The sequence below is a fragment of the Cucurbita pepo genome, chromosome LG17 (genome assembly GCF_002806865.2).
Source record: "Cucurbita pepo subsp. pepo cultivar mu-cu-16 chromosome LG17, ASM280686v2, whole genome shotgun sequence".
NCBI classification, from domain to species: domain Eukaryota; kingdom Viridiplantae; phylum Streptophyta; class Magnoliopsida; order Cucurbitales; family Cucurbitaceae; genus Cucurbita; species Cucurbita pepo.
The window spans coordinates 1,600,270-1,617,572 of NC_036654.1; the positions used below are offsets into that span (position 1 = coordinate 1,600,270).

The following is a 17,303-nucleotide window of genomic DNA, read 5'->3' on the forward strand; positions in this document are numbered from 1 at the left end:
CAATTGTAAAGAGAACAAGCACAAAAGATGAACAAGATTAAGTTTGGTAAACAAAGTCTCTCTGTGAAAATAAATTTTAATTTCACTATATAATGAAGTATTTGGCATACAATAGAACTGCCAACTTTACATTTCTTGTTAGTGAATGATATATAAAAAAATATAAAAAAAGAAAGAAAATTTCTCAAAGCATTTAAGCATTGGAAATACCTGAAAGATGATCAGGTTAGGTTACATAATTCACCTGTATATATATCAGTTATATGTGTGCTAAATTCAAATGACGTGTAAAAGTCGAATTGTGCGCGTTCCTCATAACAATGCATCACGAATTAATCGGGCGAATACCCGGGAAGATAATCGACTGAGCACCTCAGGAAGAACTGTAGTGGAGATGCCTGGCAAAACTGGAAGAAGCTCTTGAATAACTCGAACAACATCCGCACCCTGTTTGTACCCACAATGATGAAAAAGGGAAAATAGTGAGGATATACTCGTTTGAAAGAAGATCAAAAACTCGTTTAAGTATATGTTATTCACTTCTGAATCGAGCCTACAAGTACCTCTTTAGATGTTGCTGAGATTGAACTTCCCGCCGTTAAGAACTCGAGAATCTTTTGAACATTATTTAGTATGACTCTGTCTTCTTCTGATACTGTGGGTAGAAGTGCGACAGGCTTGAATGGTCCAATGGAAGGAACCATATTAAAAACTGGTGTAGCATTTCTAAGTCCAAAGATTGACATTAAACGTACTAACTGCTCCCTTGTGACTGCATCAATGCCCTTCACAATCTGCATAGTACAACAGTGAACAACATTTTCATTATCAAGAAAAATATTGGCCTTGCATGTTCAAATATCGAAAGAGGAAAGTGACATAAAGCAAGTATTTCTGAAGCTCAGATGTCTAATTTGCTAATTAGGCTGTCAGTTCACTAGTAAAACCGAGAATGCAGTAGCATTTGGGGGGACCAAAAAAGGTAGTAAGATTATATCTAAAGTAAATTACAAAAGTTGTTCTAGAGCTTACCTCATCAAGAAGAAATTCCCGAAAGAAGTTCCCTCTATCAGACAGCAAAAAGGCCAAGGATGCTCTTGTTTCAATAGGTTGATTCTGCTCGAATTCACGGGGAGCAGGAAGAAGTTGAAGAAAGGAAGATGATGTTTGACTTTTCAGACCACCAAGCCCGGCCATATCTCCACTTAAATCCTCTCCGCCCCCACTTTTAGCTGCAGTAATGAAATTCTCGAAGGCTTGCATAACATCAATGAATCTCTCAGCATCAAATACTCCGGATCTCCCGTAGATTGTGTATCGTAAAGCACTCCTTAACCTTGGAGACTCATCAGTCAGAAGTCTCTGAAAGAAAGGAGAAGAAAGAGACCCAAATGTAATTAAGTTAAGAGTTCAGTCAAGGCTTGGCCGTAAATTTTTGGCTATGAACAAGGGGGTTAGGTTATAACATGTTTCTAGTATTTATGAGCCCAGAAACTAACTTAATAACAACGAAAGGACCAAAGGGTGTCTTCAACGACTACTGTATTTTTTACATACAAGTTTATGGCAACATCCTTGAAAATCCACCATTTTTCCAAGTGCTAAAATCGTATAACATGATTTACTATGAACTGTAGATCCAACACTTAACTCACTGTACGGACAGAAAAGGTTAATTAACATTTAATGTAGAGGTTTTTTGTATACATCATTTGCAAGAAAAATATTGAATTTAACCTTCAAGCTTTACCATTTTCGGGAAACAACAAAAACACACCGTGAAACAAACAACCCTTATCCTTGTTATTGATGTTTACATTCCCTACAAAAATAAAATCATCTAATAGATCTACCACAAAGGAATACAACCACAGCCATGAGCACACAACGTTTATTTCAGTACGGAAAAAAAGGTAGTATCTAACTAGCATCATCAGCAAAATAAATAAATAAGAGGAACTATACCTGTGCAATATAAGGATATGCCTCATCCACGATGGCAAAATCAGGGTTTCCCACCAAAGCTATTCCTTCTAGAACCCCAATTGCCCTGATTATAAGAGCAAAATATGGAGGTATCCGAAATGGATAATCAAATGTTATCTGAGCTAAATCTGAAGCCAGCTCCTGGAAGTTGATATTCTTTGCACCTCCACCCTCAAGAGCCTGATCGAAAACTTTTGCTAGGACTGGCAAGATTGGTTCCAAATTAACACCCTCTGGAATAAAACCAAGCTTAACAAAGTCTTTGACAATAGCCGAATAATCTCGATGAATGAGATGTGCAATTGCTTCAATCATTCCATACTTCTGATCATCAGTTAACTTCGTGACTAAACCTGTAACAGCAAATAAAAATCAAGTCATTATAAAATCATGAGTGTTCGGGATAAAGATAAAATTATTAGATACATTTTGTACTCAAAGGAGGTGCATGAAACCAAGTTGAGATAGATAGGTTGTGGGTGAATGGACAAACATATATATAATGAACGTTAATATACGCCTTATATAAATTGTGTTCTAAAGTTTGTTACCGAAGTCAAGTACGGCCAACTTTCCATCTGGAGTACGGATCAAATTCCCAGGATGAGGATCAGCATGGAAGAATCCAGTGTCAAGTAACTATAGGAAAATGTATTTAGTTAGAAAACTCTAAAGATATACAGGAAAAGTCAAACTGCAGTGATATATTTTGGCGCGCACACAAACAAAACCTTTTCCCAGTAGTACAAAAACCTTCTTATATATATGACTGATACATTCAAAAGTTCCATAATTCTAGTCACTGTAACCACAAGTATGCAGGAACCTGTTCTAGGATATAAATCTGACACCTACTACGGTGCACAAGTATTCTAGTGCATCTTGAGAAACACTTAAACCATATCTAGATTGTTCTGACAGCGGCTACATCACATCAGCAACTATTAAATACTTGATGCCAAGAAGTTTACCAATTAAAGAAGAAGAAAAAATAGTCATTTGTGAGGATATGTATTGATTTGACTCCATGGAATGTTGATGTATATGCTCCTTCAAGCAATACATTTTCTTTTTTCGGTTTAATGGAGGGATAGAGCCCCCCTAGCATGAATAATGAAATGGAGTAGTCACCACAATATTTCAAGTAACTCTCCGTATGTACTAAGACTCTTTCATTTTGCCCAGTCTAGCTTTCAAATAATAGAACAAAAAACATATACCCAAGGACCTTTGTCTTTATCATGAAATGGTTGTCAAGAAGGCACTGGTATGTCAAACTTATTGACCAGGAAAATTACCTGCTTTAGGTAGCATATGACTCCCACATTCACAAGTTCCCCAACATCACTTTCCGTACTTTGGGACAGCTTCTCTCCGTCTATCCATCCAGTAGTGAGAACCTTCCTTGAAGTATATTTTTGGTATGTTTTTGGAACAACCACCTAAAAGCACGAGAAAAATTAATTATCAATACTGAACCTTAAGGAAATAATGGTATGTGCTAGGTTTACCTGTGGAAGGTCCTTCCTCATCATCTCAGCAAAGCGTGTTCCATTTTCACCCTCATTCACATAATCTAGCTCCTCAAAGAAGCGAGCTGCCCATTCATCTACCAAGCCAACCACATCTAGAGAAATCTGAGAGAAATCAGAAGCAAGAAATGGAATATTAAAATTATTTCCATCTTTTCAAAATAAAAGATTACTAAATTATTTCCCCCTTCATTCTAAATGAAAAGAGTACCTGAGGAAACTTCCGAAGAACCAAGCCCAAATTCCGTATGATAAACAAATCAATAGTTACAGTCTCTAGAACGAAAGGCCTCTGAACTTTAACAGCCACCAGATCTCCGTTTTCTTTCAAACGACCTTTGTATACCTGCCCTAAAGAAGCTGCCATATTTTTTTGGGGGAAAAAGAAGTGAGCATTATCTCATAATATAAAGATAGAATAATCCGTGCTAACAAATGTCTAGTTATAATTGTCCGTACCAGCAGCAATTGGGGAAGGAGAAAGTTCCGAATAAATGTTTTGCCATGGTTGACCAAGTTCCTCTTCAATAAGACTCATAGCAACATCATCGGGAAATGAAGGAACCTTCAGATCGAGAAGGAAAAGAGATTAGACAGTAATTTTTTTGGTAAGAAATCAACCTTTCCTTTTTATTAACATCATTCAGTAATTAAATAGGTGCTCTTCTAACTTAATGATAACTGGCAATAGAACATCAACAATGCAATCTCAGTTCTCTATGACATGTCTAGGTGATAAAGTAGACTAGAACAGAAATATCTGGCAGCTATACACACTCAGTCAGTTGGCAGAATGAAATCCAACTAAGAACTAGCTATCTAATAGCCGAGGTTTACGAAGCAGGTTATAAGAATTTAATATCCTAAGAATTAGTATCAATATTTCAATTTCAAAAGGATTCGAAGGTAGGCTTCAAGTGAATATTATTTTCTACGAGGATCAAGTTAATTAACATAATTCAACACAGGAAGACTATAGCCAGATGTTCATTGCAAGGACTAAAGTGCAAGAAGAGATGCCCAGGCAGTGGACATAGAATACATTTCACAATGAACATAAAAGGGATGCAGCAATCTAGAAGTTTTTCAATAATAACTTTTGTTTCCAATAGCATGAACCATGTATGCTAGGTTTGACTTGGAAAGTTCAGTATAAAAACTTTATCAGCACCAATGTTGTCTTATAACTAAGGCCCAAATTTTTACAGTCAAATCACTCTTCCAATGTAGAAACCATACTGATCAAAGATTATAAACTTATGGGAATAAGAAACCACGTTATGAATGGTATCAACTACAAAGGATTAGATGCATGTTTCAATTTACAGGGCTTAATTCAGACGAGAACTCAGATAATCTAAACTATAACATCTGTACACATAGAATGTTAATCATACCTTATCACAAAGCTTTTGTAACTCAGTCATTGCAGCAGGTGACAGTATATCTGGTCGAATACTCAGAGCTTGTCCTAGTTTAATATATGCTGGACCCAACGAGGTCACAATTTCCCTTAATTCAATTGCTCTTTCAACTTCATTCTGAAATAAAATGTTCCAATTGCAAAAGGAATCACAAAGGAAGGAGAGGTTATTGGTATGATTAAATATAAAGAGAAACATGCGGGTAGATTTAATGTAAAGGAATCAAAAATAAATTTTATGATATTTTCCAGATCAAGACATGTTGTTTCTCTACAATATAAGTCGTTCATGAATTAAAACGAACAATACACTACATTTTTATTTGAAACAACATTTAGAACCATGAAGCACTTCAATTGGTAAGAAACACGATATAGATGGTGTAGTGTATATTTATATCAACCATGGGTACGGCATAAAGTAATTCAGAATTGGAAAGCTTCTCCTGCGTCCTACTAAAATATACATTTTAGCAATTTGGAGGTAATACTAGTTTAATACCAAGGAGTTTAACTAATAACTAACAGTTTTAGACAGAATTTCAAGAATGGTAGAGATCGTTCATTAAATATTGTATAGGATATGCAGATCAAAACAACATTAAAAATGGGGAAACTGCTACTTCTTTTTTACCCTCAATTGTATTATTGACTAATAACCTTTTTTATTTTGAATCCATTAATATTCATATCTTAACCAATCATTACTCCACCACTCCTATTAAACATTCAGAGAGAATCAAGAGGCCATATGATCACTCTAAGCTTCACAACTGGTCATGATAATCTTTTCTTAATAACAAAAGAAACTTGTCATTGAATCAATATTCTTTTTAAATGCTCCCGAGCCCATATTCTCACCTCCCAAGATTCACTGCTGCTCAAGACACGACTCCAAATTCTAATTTCTAAAGTTTCCCTAATGGTAACAATAATAATTGCCCACACCTGAATGTAGCATTATAAAATAAACAAAAGAGGAAAAAAAGTAATGTAGACATACCTCCTTAACTTTCTTGTTTATGATGTCCCAGACAATATGTGAGAGAAAGCCTCCAGCAACAGAAAGCAACTGAACAATTCGTGTTGCCACAGCCTGTGGTCTTTTCCCCCAATATGCAGATATGCTATCAGGATCATAAGCCAAAGGCAAAAACTCGCTGCTCTCATCTACCTAAAGCAGAATAATTTAAATATAAAAATACATCGACAGAAAATGAGGAAAAAACACCTAGAAAAATGAGCTTACTAAAGCTTTTTAAAAAAAAGCATGAGTTTCATGCCGCACCAATTTCATTTTTTTCATATTATAACTTCTATAAGCAGGTTATTAGCCCCCATAGAAGCTTCTTCCCTAATAGGAAATTATTCTTTGGAAGGAAACGTTGACTATCAACTTCCAGTTCTCTATTTGGATCAAACAAAACACCGATGATAGTACTCTAATTCATATCCACAATCTGTCAATGCTATTGATAAAAAAATGTAATCAACTTGAACATGATGATGACTATTATCATAAACTGAAAATATAACAGAGTTTAGAATAGCAGATTTTACATTTTCCTAATTGAACTGTTCACAGTTAAAATTGATTTGCCTGTAGGCCTATCAATCATGATAATCTAAGTGAACCCACTTAGAGCTAGAATCAAGTCCCATTGTCTAGGTTTTCTTCCGGATAGGTTACATATGAGGTTACTGGAGTTCTGATGGAAACTCCAATCTATCCATCAGGTTGTGGATGTGAGTGAAATACGTTCTCGATGCCTTTGATCCAAAACCCAAAAGTAGTTGCTAGAAGTTCAAAATGCAAGTAAAGATATTGTATAATTCTAAGANAAAAATAAAAGGGAAATTATATACGAAAATAAACATATGGTGAGTCCAGTAACAGATAAGACAATCGCAAATTTTATGCATATACAGCGCGATTATAGAAGTCAATTTTGGTTTTCTTGATTTTTACTCACTTCACATATGAATAATTAATCATATGTAACTCCCTCCCATATTTCTAATCTGATATTCAGACCTCGAGGGTCATTTTCATTTAATTTCATACGCACATCAAACACGAATGGACCGCAAAACTATATCACACATTATTGAGAGAGAAAAAAAAGTGCGTTAATCGTACACTTATACCTCAACAAGGCGGAGCTCAACATTATCCTCTGCAAAAAGGGAATCTTTTAGATTCTGTCCCCGTAGTCCTCTCATGAGTATTGCCAGCTCTTCATTTTCTTCCATCTGGGCTCTAACTCTTTTAATTTCCTTCGAAACATCTCCAATTCTCTGTCATTTCTAAGATTAGTGAAGGAACTCCACTAAAATTAAAAGACTTAAAGTATATATAATATATTTTAAGGTACATCAAAAAGTGAACATGAACTCTCGATAATCCATGGAAAAGTTCATCTCAAATGACAAGGAATCAAACGCACAATAACACTATTCAATTCTGGTAAATATTTAAACGATAGATTAATCATTTAACGTTGAAGGGTGAAAACGAAAGGCACCTAATCTAACAATCACAACCTGTTATATCCCAACGTGGATAGCAGAAAAAAAAAAAGAACCATCAAGACTAGTGACTAGTTCGCCTAATATGATTTCGACGCGAAAGTGAAGACATACAACCAGGATTTCCAAACCACCAAGGTCTCCACAAATATAGGCACAAGCAAATTTTGTTAAATCTAAATTTAGCCTTCATGGAAATTGATCGAGCTCAGTAGTCGTTATTCTTCCGGCAAGAACTCGAAGTCTAAGAAGCTGTGCATATTCAACAATCATTCTAAATTTACATTTACGTCATTAAAATCCTAATCAAACTCATATAGATCAATCAAACGGCGACCGGTCCAAAAAGAGAAACCGAACAATCATTAACCAGCTCTAGAAGGAGCACACAAAGGAAATAGAAACAGAAACAGCGTAAAATTCAACAGTTTAAAGAAAGGTTCATATGAGAGTACTTACAGTGGAAACTCCGTTAACAGCTTTAGGAGCCGGAGGGGATCTCGCTGATCCATTGACGGACTTCGTTGGAGACGAATTCATGGACTCATTCCGCGTCGATTTCGGGTCAGTCGCAACCGCAAGAACCTTACCGGCACGCCTGCGAGTTCTGACGATTGGTTTGGGAAACTGAAGGCGCGATGGTAAGGTTCGGCAGCGAATGGTGTCGATTCCGCAAGAGACGAGCTGTGGTGCTGCTGCGTCCATGGCGGAAGAGTCAGAGTCGAAGTGTGAATCGGCAGAAGGAAGAGAAGAATGGCGTCTGCAGAGAACTGAATTGACTTCGTTAGCTAAATGGTGCTGGTGGTTGTGGTTGTTGATGGGCGAATATGCATCAAAGAATGAGGACCGAGAGACCATTTGGCCATGGAAGTAACACGTGGCGTGATTTGGAGCCGGAAACCACTTTTCCAATGGTTAAAAAAATATATATTAAATAATACAAAATACTTCCATCGTTTATGTACTTTTCAATTATGGGCTTTATAAAGTTATATTGGTTAATTGAGTTAGTAAGAGACAAATTTTACACGTTTATTTTTATTTATTTCTTATCGTGAACACGACTCTCCACAATGGTATAATATTATCTACTTGAGAATAAGCTCTCCTGACTTTGCTTTGGACTTCCACCTCATGGCTTTGGTTTGGGCTCTCATAGCTCACTTTGAGCATAAACTAAGTCTTTGGTCTAGGCTATCATACGCTTCCACTTTGAGCATAAGCTCTCATGGCTTTGCTTTGGGCTTCCACTTTGAACATAAGCTCTCATAGCTTTGGTTTGGGCTCTCATGGTTCACTTTGAGCATAAACTCTGGCTTTGGTCTGAGCTCTCATGGGCTTCCATGGCTTTGGTTTGGGCTCTCATGGCTTTGTTTTGTGCTTCCACCTTGAGCATAAACTCTCATGGCTTTGCTTTAAGCTTTAGGCCTCGTGCCAACGGAGAGAGTATTCTTTTATTATAAACTCATGATAGCTCTCATCGTTTTGCTTTGGGCTTTCCAAAATGCCTCTTGCCAATGAAAAGAATATTCTTTGATTATAAACTCATGATCAAATTAGCGTGAGACTTTCATCTTTCAACGGTCAGATTATTTTTTTTAATTATTTCAAAAATTATATTTATTCCAATACATGTTATATTAATAATTAAATTTTCATAAAATTCAAATATCAAATGTTTACCAGTTACAAACGTTAAATATATATATATTTTTTTATAAAAAAATGTCGGGTAGGGTTGTAACCCTATTTTCGAGTTGACTGACAAAAAAAACGTCAACTTGCAAATTGAACCAAATTCAACTCAACCCAAATCGAAAAAAATCTAATCTTCGTGATTTAAGAATCACCTAATTTAAATTTTAAATCATATTAACATTACTTAATTTTTTTCAAAATTTTATTAATGGATGACTTAATTATCTTTTAAATGTAACAAATAAGAGATAACGAATAAATGAATGAATAATTACAAATCTTTAATGGATGATGAAGTACAACAATCCATGCTAAAGATCATCTTTTTTATGAGAATGGCTATCCTTTTAATCCAAAAGTGTACAAAACAAGCCTTCACCAACGCAAAACACTAATGATTTCTTGAATGGAGCATTAAAAATGCTCTCATGGGTTCGATTTTAGCACGAAAATCCGCCACAAACGGATACAACAATGATCAAAACCAAGATAATGATAATAGCTATGATGATCAGTTTTATCTTCATATTTTGGTACCACATCTTCTTTTTTAATTGAGTCCCGCTCGTCTTGAAATCTTGAGCCTAATCAATAAAATAAAACAATTGACTCGTGATCAATTGTCTTGAAATATATATCATTGATTAAAATTTATATATGTATGCACTTCGAGAACAAGATTTAAGAGACTAACCCTTGAACGAAGATCTGCAGTTTTATCTACCAATTCGTCAACCTTAGCTCCTCGTTCCAGTATCTATAGAACAAATAAAGCAACCATCATCAAACACGTGTCATATAAATTTGTAAAACTCTTGTAATCGAAACTAATTCTAACATTTCGAAGAGTCTTCAGCAAATAATCAAGACCAATTCTAACATTTAAAACTATAGTGTGAAATCCAAGATTGGTTGGGGAGGAGAACGAAACATTTTTTTATACGAGCGTAGAAACTTCTCTTTAGCAAACATGTTTTAAAACCTTGAGATAAAATCCGAAAGAGAAAGCCCAAAGAGGACAATATCGGCTAGTGGTAGGCTTGGCCTGTTACAGTTAGTACCAGAACCAAACACCATGCGATGTGTAAGTAGGGAGGCTGAGCCCTGAAGAGGGTGGATACGAGGTGGTATGCCAACAAGGATTCTAGGCCCCAAAAGGGGTGGATTGTGAAGAAGCTGAGCCCTGAAGGGGGTGGATACAAAACGGTGTGCCAGCAAGGATTCTTGGACACGAAGGGGGATGGATTGGAGGGTCCTACATCGATGGGAGAAGAGAACAAGTACCCGCGAGAATATTGGGCCCCAAAGGGAAGTGGATTGTGAGAAGACTGAGCTCCGAAGGAGGTGGATACGAGGCAATGTGCCAGCAAGGATTCTTGGCCTCGAAGGGGGGATGGATTGGGGGAGTATATCGATTGGAGAAGGGAACAAGTGCCAACGAGGAAACTGGGTCTCGAAGGGGGTGGATTGTGTATCGTTTGGGGAGGAGAACCAAACATTTTTTAGAAAGGTGTGAAAATCTCTCACTAACAGACGCGTTTTAAAACTTCACATACTTTTAAATCGTTAACAATTCATGGGTCGGGTCGGGTCGTTTTACCTTGTCGATGTTTCCCATCATAACAGCTTTAACTTCAGAAACCTGAGCCTTGACTTGCATAAGCTTACTGCTTTCTTCAGGATGATCTACACAGTATTGCATATGAGCCTTCATTTTGGGTCTGCAACATTTAACTTTCAATATCACTCAACAACAACACTCCTCATCAAATGAACTAAGAGCCATTAAAATTTACCCAAAATCCTTATTCAGACTCTTGGGGCCAGCAGTTCCAGCTTTTCCTCCACCATATCTCTTGTTGAAGTCCTCCTTTATCCGCTCCAGAAACGCCATCGAAACATGTCGTCCTGCAGACTCGACCGCAACGATACAATAGACTGCAGTATCGAACCAAAATTAGAAACGTTACGAGAATTGTCGGGATCTAAATCGTTACAAAAATTAGCTCTACTTTAAACATTAACACTATAAAATTAGCTGTTCATCTATGAATTTCTTTGTTTTTTTCTTTTGTTAAATATATTTCGGAAAAATTACAAATATAATCTATAAACTTTAATTATTTTTAATTATTTTAGTTTTTGAAAATTAATTTCAAAAGTGCCATAGAAATTATTTTTGGATGAAAAATTACAAATATAATCTATAAACTTTATTTATAAATAAATATATAATTTAAAAAAAAAGAATTTCATCAAATTTTGAAAATTTTATTAAACAAGTAATAGATTTTTTGAAAACTACTTTCAAAAGTAACATAAAATTTATTTCTGGACCAAAAATTACAAATATAATCTTTAAACTTTAATTATTTTAAATTTATGCATTAAAATTACAAATATAATATAAAATTTTATCTAAAACTTTAGTGGTTGGATGATGAAAGTCACACGTGGCTAATTTAGGGAATGATCATGGATTTATAATCTTGGAATACTCTCTCCGAATAAAGGCCTTTTGAGAAGCACACAACAAAGCCATGAGAGCTTATTTTGAGAAGCACAAAGGCTTAGGCTCAAAGTGGACAATATATTATACCATTGTGGAGAGTGTATTCTTCTAACATGGTATCAGAGCCATTCTAACATTCAAAAGAAAAAGAGTCGAGCCTCCTCAAAGGCATAGTCAAAGAGTGACTAGAGAAGACTCCAAAAGAGTCGAGACTCGATTAAAGGGAGGCGTACTTTGTTTGAGGGGAGGTGTAGTCCCACATCGCCTAATTTAGGGAATGATCATGAGTTTATAGTTTATAAGTAAGGAATATTCTCTCCATTGATCTGAGCCCTTTTAGGGAGCCCAAAGCAAAGTCATGAAAGCTTCCACTCGAACTGGACAATATCATACCATTATGGAGAGTCGTGTTCGTCTAACATGGTATCACCGTCATTCTAACATACTATATATATATATATAATGAATTTAGGAAGATTAAACAGCTAAAATTGTGGATGAAGTGATTAATTACGATCATGCCAATAGAATCAGAGTTCTCAACACAAACCGTTAAATCGCCAATTTCAACGAAAAAAAAAATGATAATCGATCTCAAGAACAAGCAAACGAGTGATTGAATAGAGATTGAAAGATCAAAATGAAAAGGAAAAGCGTACTGAATCCGTTGTCGACGAGGTAATTGAAGGTATGGCCATCGCAAGTGTAAGTGAAGCGATTGTTGGTAGCAGGAAGCCGCTGGAGGCACTCAGCGGCGATGCTACTAAAATTTCCTGAGAAATCTGTATACTCAGCCAAAATCACCGTTCCTCGAGCGACGAAGCTGTAAATCAAAGATTTCTGCTGCGCCATAGCGATTGGAATCCAAGAACAGAGAACGAATTTGGGAGAGGAAAAGAAATTAAGTCAATGAATGGCTAAAGGAGGCTTTTGAATTTTGTTTTGGCTTGCTTGCTTGCGCGTTCGATTACGCAGTCAATTTGTTTTTTTAAGAAGAAAAATAATTTTGAAGCGGACCCGGTCAGTCGCTGCCCGGATTTATTATAATTATTATTTTTTTGGTCAAGTTATTGTTAAAAGAAAAAAAGAAAAATATTGGGGTGAGAGAGGTTCGAACTCTCGACCTCAGGATCACTCTTAGCTATGAGACCTACGCGCTAGCCAACTGCGCCACCACCCCATTTGTTGACTATTTCAGCATATTAATATTATTTAACTTTAGTTAAGAAAATAAATAAAAATATTATAATATTTCATTAATTCTTTAAAATTCAAAAAAAAAAAAAAAAAATTGAATATCATTGTTATGTCAATAGTCAAGTAAGTCATTAAATAATAAAAAGTGTCTAAATTGATTTGAATACTTTAATTCGTGTTTAATTAGTTATTCAACTTTTAAAATGTTAATAATATAATTGTTAAAATGTTTTAAGCAAAGAATAAACTTTTAGTATTTAAAGAATTTTAAACTACAATTAAGTCTTTTTTATTATTATTATTATTAGTTTTGAAGCTGACCAGGTCAGGTACTACCCGGGTTTTTTTATTTTTCGGTCAATTTATTGTATTTAATGAGTAATATTGATTTTGAGTTAAGAAAAATAAAATAGAAAAACGATGGGGTGAGAGAGGCTCGAACTCTCGACCTCAGGATCACTCTATTGCTATGAGACCTACGCGCTAGCCAACTGCGCCACCACCCCACTTGTGTGAGAATCTTTTTTATTTTTTTAATGTACAATTATTTTACATTTTTTTTAAAATTAAAAGTTTATTTTGTACCAGTTATTATGTCTGATTTTATAAAAAAATTATTGATAAAATGTTAATCATAATGTTCGTACGTATTATTTTTCATAAATGTTAGCTACTTTCTTCATAATGTTATTATGTCTGATTTTATGTGACACCGGAATAAATAACGAGTACATAAATGAACTAATATTACATCTAAATGAAGATGATCTTAAACATAAGTTAATTAAGAAATACTTAAAAAATTTGAAATTTATTATTATACTAATAAAGTAAAATTTCATTTTCCGTAGCTCAATTATGTAAATGGCATGGTTAAACGTGTTTTATTTACTTTGGAGAAAAAAAAAATATAATTGGGGTGAGAGAGGCTCGACGCTCACTGAGTGCAAATCTCAATAGAAACTATCCATCTTGTTGTGTTATTTACTTTGGAGAAAAAAAAAATATAATTGGGGTGAGAGAGGCTCGAACTCTCGACCTCAGGATCACTCTATTGCTATGAGACCTACGCGCTAGCCAACTGCGCCACCACCCCAACATGTGATCAGGTTCAGTTAGTTAATAAAAAGACTAATAATAATTTGTTTAATTTTTAACAATTGTTATGCTCATGTCACAATGCAATTATTAAAATTTAATGAAAATGGAAGTTCATAAAATAATATTTAAGTTAATAAATATATTTTTTATTTTTTTAATTAAAATATTTATTATTAATAGGAAAAACTCCATTTAATCCCTCAAAAGTTAGGAGTTGTACATTCACACTTTTAATTAATAACTATAACTTATTATTGGAAAGCTCTTCGTTTCAATTAATTGATGACTTTTATTTTTTAATTCGAATAAAAACAATCATAAGTGTAAGATATTAAAAAATATTTAGAAAAATTGAAAGGTACTATTTATACTAACAACTGACACCTTGCTTTTTGGTGATTCAATCATGTTTTACTTAGAGTAGTTCAATGTAGCATATGAATAATGACAAAACATGCTATGGAGGGAATGTCGAGGACCATCAAGTGCCGAATCTAGATTTCGAATCTTGAGCATGGGACGTTACTGGGTCGTGTACCCTATTGTATGATACTTTTATTTCTATTTACAGAGGGTAGTCCAAGATTTATCGGATGTTTGAATCGTTAATTCCCTAAATCTTGACACTTGTCTTGTTGTCTCTTCAAAATTCTCCAAGGTTTAATAGTGTGATGTGACAGCATCAAAATTCGACTTCAAGGTGTGGACCACCTCGAGTCAACAACATTGCTATGTTAGGTTCGACATTATATTTTAGAGGCGAACAACTAACTCAATGATTTTTTGAGACGTGTTCAAAAACCAATCGGAATGAGTCGGAAAACCAATAGGTTCGACATTATATTTTCTATTGTCTGTCTGTTCTAATTTCTCATTACTAGACGTGTTCAAAAACCAATCGGAACCGGTAACCAAACCGGACCGAACCGAATTGGGACACAAGCCATGAAAATGAAGATGGGCCCGGCCCAATCTATATGTTGGAATTGAACGGCCTTTTTAGAAGCCTTTTCTGTTCGTTCCGACCTTTACTCTTGAGTGGAAAAACATTAAAAAAATATATATATACATCATTAAATTAAATGTGAGTGTGACAAACTAATGGAATCAAAGGCCTACATTTATGATAAACCAAACTAAAAATAAATAAAAAGAAAAAAGAAAAAACATTTGATAAATATTCTATTCATTTTACGCTACAAAACATTTAAAAATTAAATTAGTGGCAACTAAAATTGTCAGCCATTCTAACCACGGTCACAATCTAACCATGGTCAATTCCAATTATATCAATTTTTATCTTTAAAAAAATTAAAAAATTTATTGATGATAACTTTTAAAAGAATATTAATATATTTTAAATATATGATAAAGTTAAAAGAATATTTTTCAATAATTTAACGGTCTAAAAAATGAACGACAAAACTTTCTTTTTTTAACCACATAATTTGCGCTTGGGCATTGCATGAATGCTACGTGTCAGCCAGATATACATCCTACGTGGGTATACATGTCCACTTAGCTTTAAATTGTAACACGTGTCGGGTTTTTGTGTAGAACCGAGATGGTTCCGTTAACTGTAAGGCGGTGGTTCAAAATTCCACGTTCCGTTTTGGCCGTCGTTTTCTAAGAATTAAAAAATTAAAGTTACTTTTATTTATTTAACTTTATTGAATTTCATTATTTGTCGACCACTTGTCTTCAACGGTCAAATTGGCAAAAAGTCAAAACAAACGTGATTATAAATATAGTTTATAAAATTTAAAACTATTAAAAATCCTATTTTTTAACCCTATTTTCTAGGAAGATAGGTTCCACCGCATTGCATGGAATTGGTTTTTTAACCAAGTCTAGTTAATGAGTATTTCTTAAAATAATCGAATCATATTTTTCATCAAACATTTTAAAAAAATAAATAACAAAAAGTGCATACAACAACAATTATCAAACAAAAAAAATATATATATATATATATAATGAATTTGGCTGGAAAAAAACACGACAAAATCAACTTCCAAGACAAACTTGTTCTTGTCACTCACTTTTTTCATATGAATGGCTCACGAGCATTTAAGAAACAAGACAAAAATTAAACAACAAATGAATGGTTATAATACAAAAAATTAAACAACAAACTTGTTCTTGCCATTTTTCTCTTAATTACATTTCCAGAATCTATGAAATAGACAAGAGAAGGTCCGACTGCGTCTTGTAGTTGTTGGCTTGTGGTGGTGGTGCCAAATTTGGTTGAGGCATTTCGTCAAACACCTCGCGGGCAATATCATTATTATAACCTTTTCACACACCTTCTATAATTTTTGTGGCCGGCGGCTCGTTGGGGTCCAGTTCGGATGGCCGACAGGGTCACCCACGCCATCGCCATCGCCACGCACACCCATCGCCGTCGTTCTCATCGTCGCCCTCCATTTTGCCATGCTACGCCTTGCGATCCCTTCAACTCGACGCTTAAAATATTCCATATATTGAATTACGGTTGATTTGAATTATCGAACCCTTAGGGGTGTTTGGCCCACCCACTTAGGTTTGGTGGAGCGGCCTAAAATATAGTTCATCCATATTCTTAAGGGTCAGGCTTAGTGTTTTGAGGCTTGAGATGAATTCGATGCGGTGCCCGACATGACATCGACACAACATCGTTTGATGCTTAAGTCAATGACGTGCCTAGGATATGGGGGTAGGTTCTCTATATTTATAACAATTCACTACTTTGATCGTTGTGTCAAGGTTGTACTTAAGGTCTTCCTTCTCAAAATAGTCAACACGCTCTTCAGCTCGACTTTCAACCTTTGACGAGCATGTTTGTCTCCTTTTCTTTGAAAATTTGGGCCTCTCGATTCGTTTTGAAGTTTTCTTTACCTGGGATGTGTAACAATCTAAACCCATCGCTATTAAATATTATCTGCTTTGACCTCACGTTTATAAAACGTGTCTGTTAGGGAGAAGTTTCTATACCATTATAAAGAATGTTTTGTTCCCTCTCCAACATATGTGAGATCTCACAACCCATTCCCTTTTTCAGGCCCAGCATCATCGCTGGCACTCGCTCCCTTCTCCAATCGATGTGGACCCCCCTCCAATCCACCATTTTTCAAGGCCCAGCACTCTTGTTGGCACACCGCCTCATGTCCACCCTTCTCGCTGGCATGTAACATGGTGTCTGACTCTGATATCATTTGTAACTGTCTGTCTTACCTACTAACTCAATTCATTAACAACTTTTAATCACCTCTATAAAGATCGAAAATAAAATTTGATAACTTTAAATAAATTGGAAAATCAATAAGAACTTAAAAAAGTCAACCAT

General features: G+C 35.1%; 2 protein-coding genes and 3 non-coding genes across 5 annotated transcripts; all 5 read right to left on the reverse strand.

The window, feature by feature from the left end:
• Positions 1 to 60: 60 nt before the first annotated feature.
• Positions 61 to 8,292, reverse strand: LOC111778576 (uncharacterized protein sll0005). The gene is made up of 13 exons (XM_023658487.1): positions 7,930 to 8,292; positions 7,090 to 7,239; positions 5,945 to 6,115; positions 4,916 to 5,059; positions 3,978 to 4,083; positions 3,730 to 3,878; positions 3,498 to 3,623; positions 3,285 to 3,428; positions 2,538 to 2,625; positions 1,966 to 2,339; positions 1,033 to 1,362; positions 564 to 794; positions 61 to 447 (listed from the first exon to the last, which is right to left on the reverse strand). The coding sequence occupies exons 1-13, from the start codon at positions 8,173 to 8,175 to the stop codon at positions 313 to 315; spliced, it is 2,394 nt and encodes a 797-aa protein (XP_023514255.1). The 5' UTR covers positions 8,176 to 8,292; the 3' UTR covers positions 61 to 312.
• Positions 8,293 to 9,479: 1,187 nt separating this feature from the next.
• Positions 9,480 to 12,632, reverse strand: LOC111779104 (vesicle-associated membrane protein 722-like). The gene is made up of 5 exons (XM_023659174.1): positions 12,340 to 12,632; positions 10,965 to 11,106; positions 10,769 to 10,889; positions 9,863 to 9,925; positions 9,480 to 9,752 (listed from the first exon to the last, which is right to left on the reverse strand). Exons 1-5 carry the CDS (start codon positions 12,530 to 12,532, stop codon positions 9,609 to 9,611), a joined length of 663 nt encoding a protein of 220 aa, XP_023514942.1. The 5' UTR covers positions 12,533 to 12,632; the 3' UTR covers positions 9,480 to 9,608.
• Positions 12,633 to 12,776: 144 nt separating this feature from the next.
• Positions 12,777 to 12,860, reverse strand: TRNAM-CAU. The gene is given in 2 exon segments: positions 12,777 to 12,812; positions 12,823 to 12,860. It is a non-coding gene; the product is annotated as a tRNA-Met (tRNA).
• A 438-nt stretch (positions 12,861 to 13,298) lies between these two features.
• TRNAM-CAU lies at positions 13,299 to 13,383 on the reverse strand. The gene is given in 2 exon segments: positions 13,299 to 13,334; positions 13,346 to 13,383. It is a non-coding gene; the product is annotated as a tRNA-Met (tRNA).
• Positions 13,384 to 13,888: 505 nt separating this feature from the next.
• TRNAM-CAU lies at positions 13,889 to 13,973 on the reverse strand. The gene is given in 2 exon segments: positions 13,889 to 13,924; positions 13,936 to 13,973. It is a non-coding gene; the product is annotated as a tRNA-Met (tRNA).
• Positions 13,974 to 17,303: the final 3,330 nt, after the last annotated feature.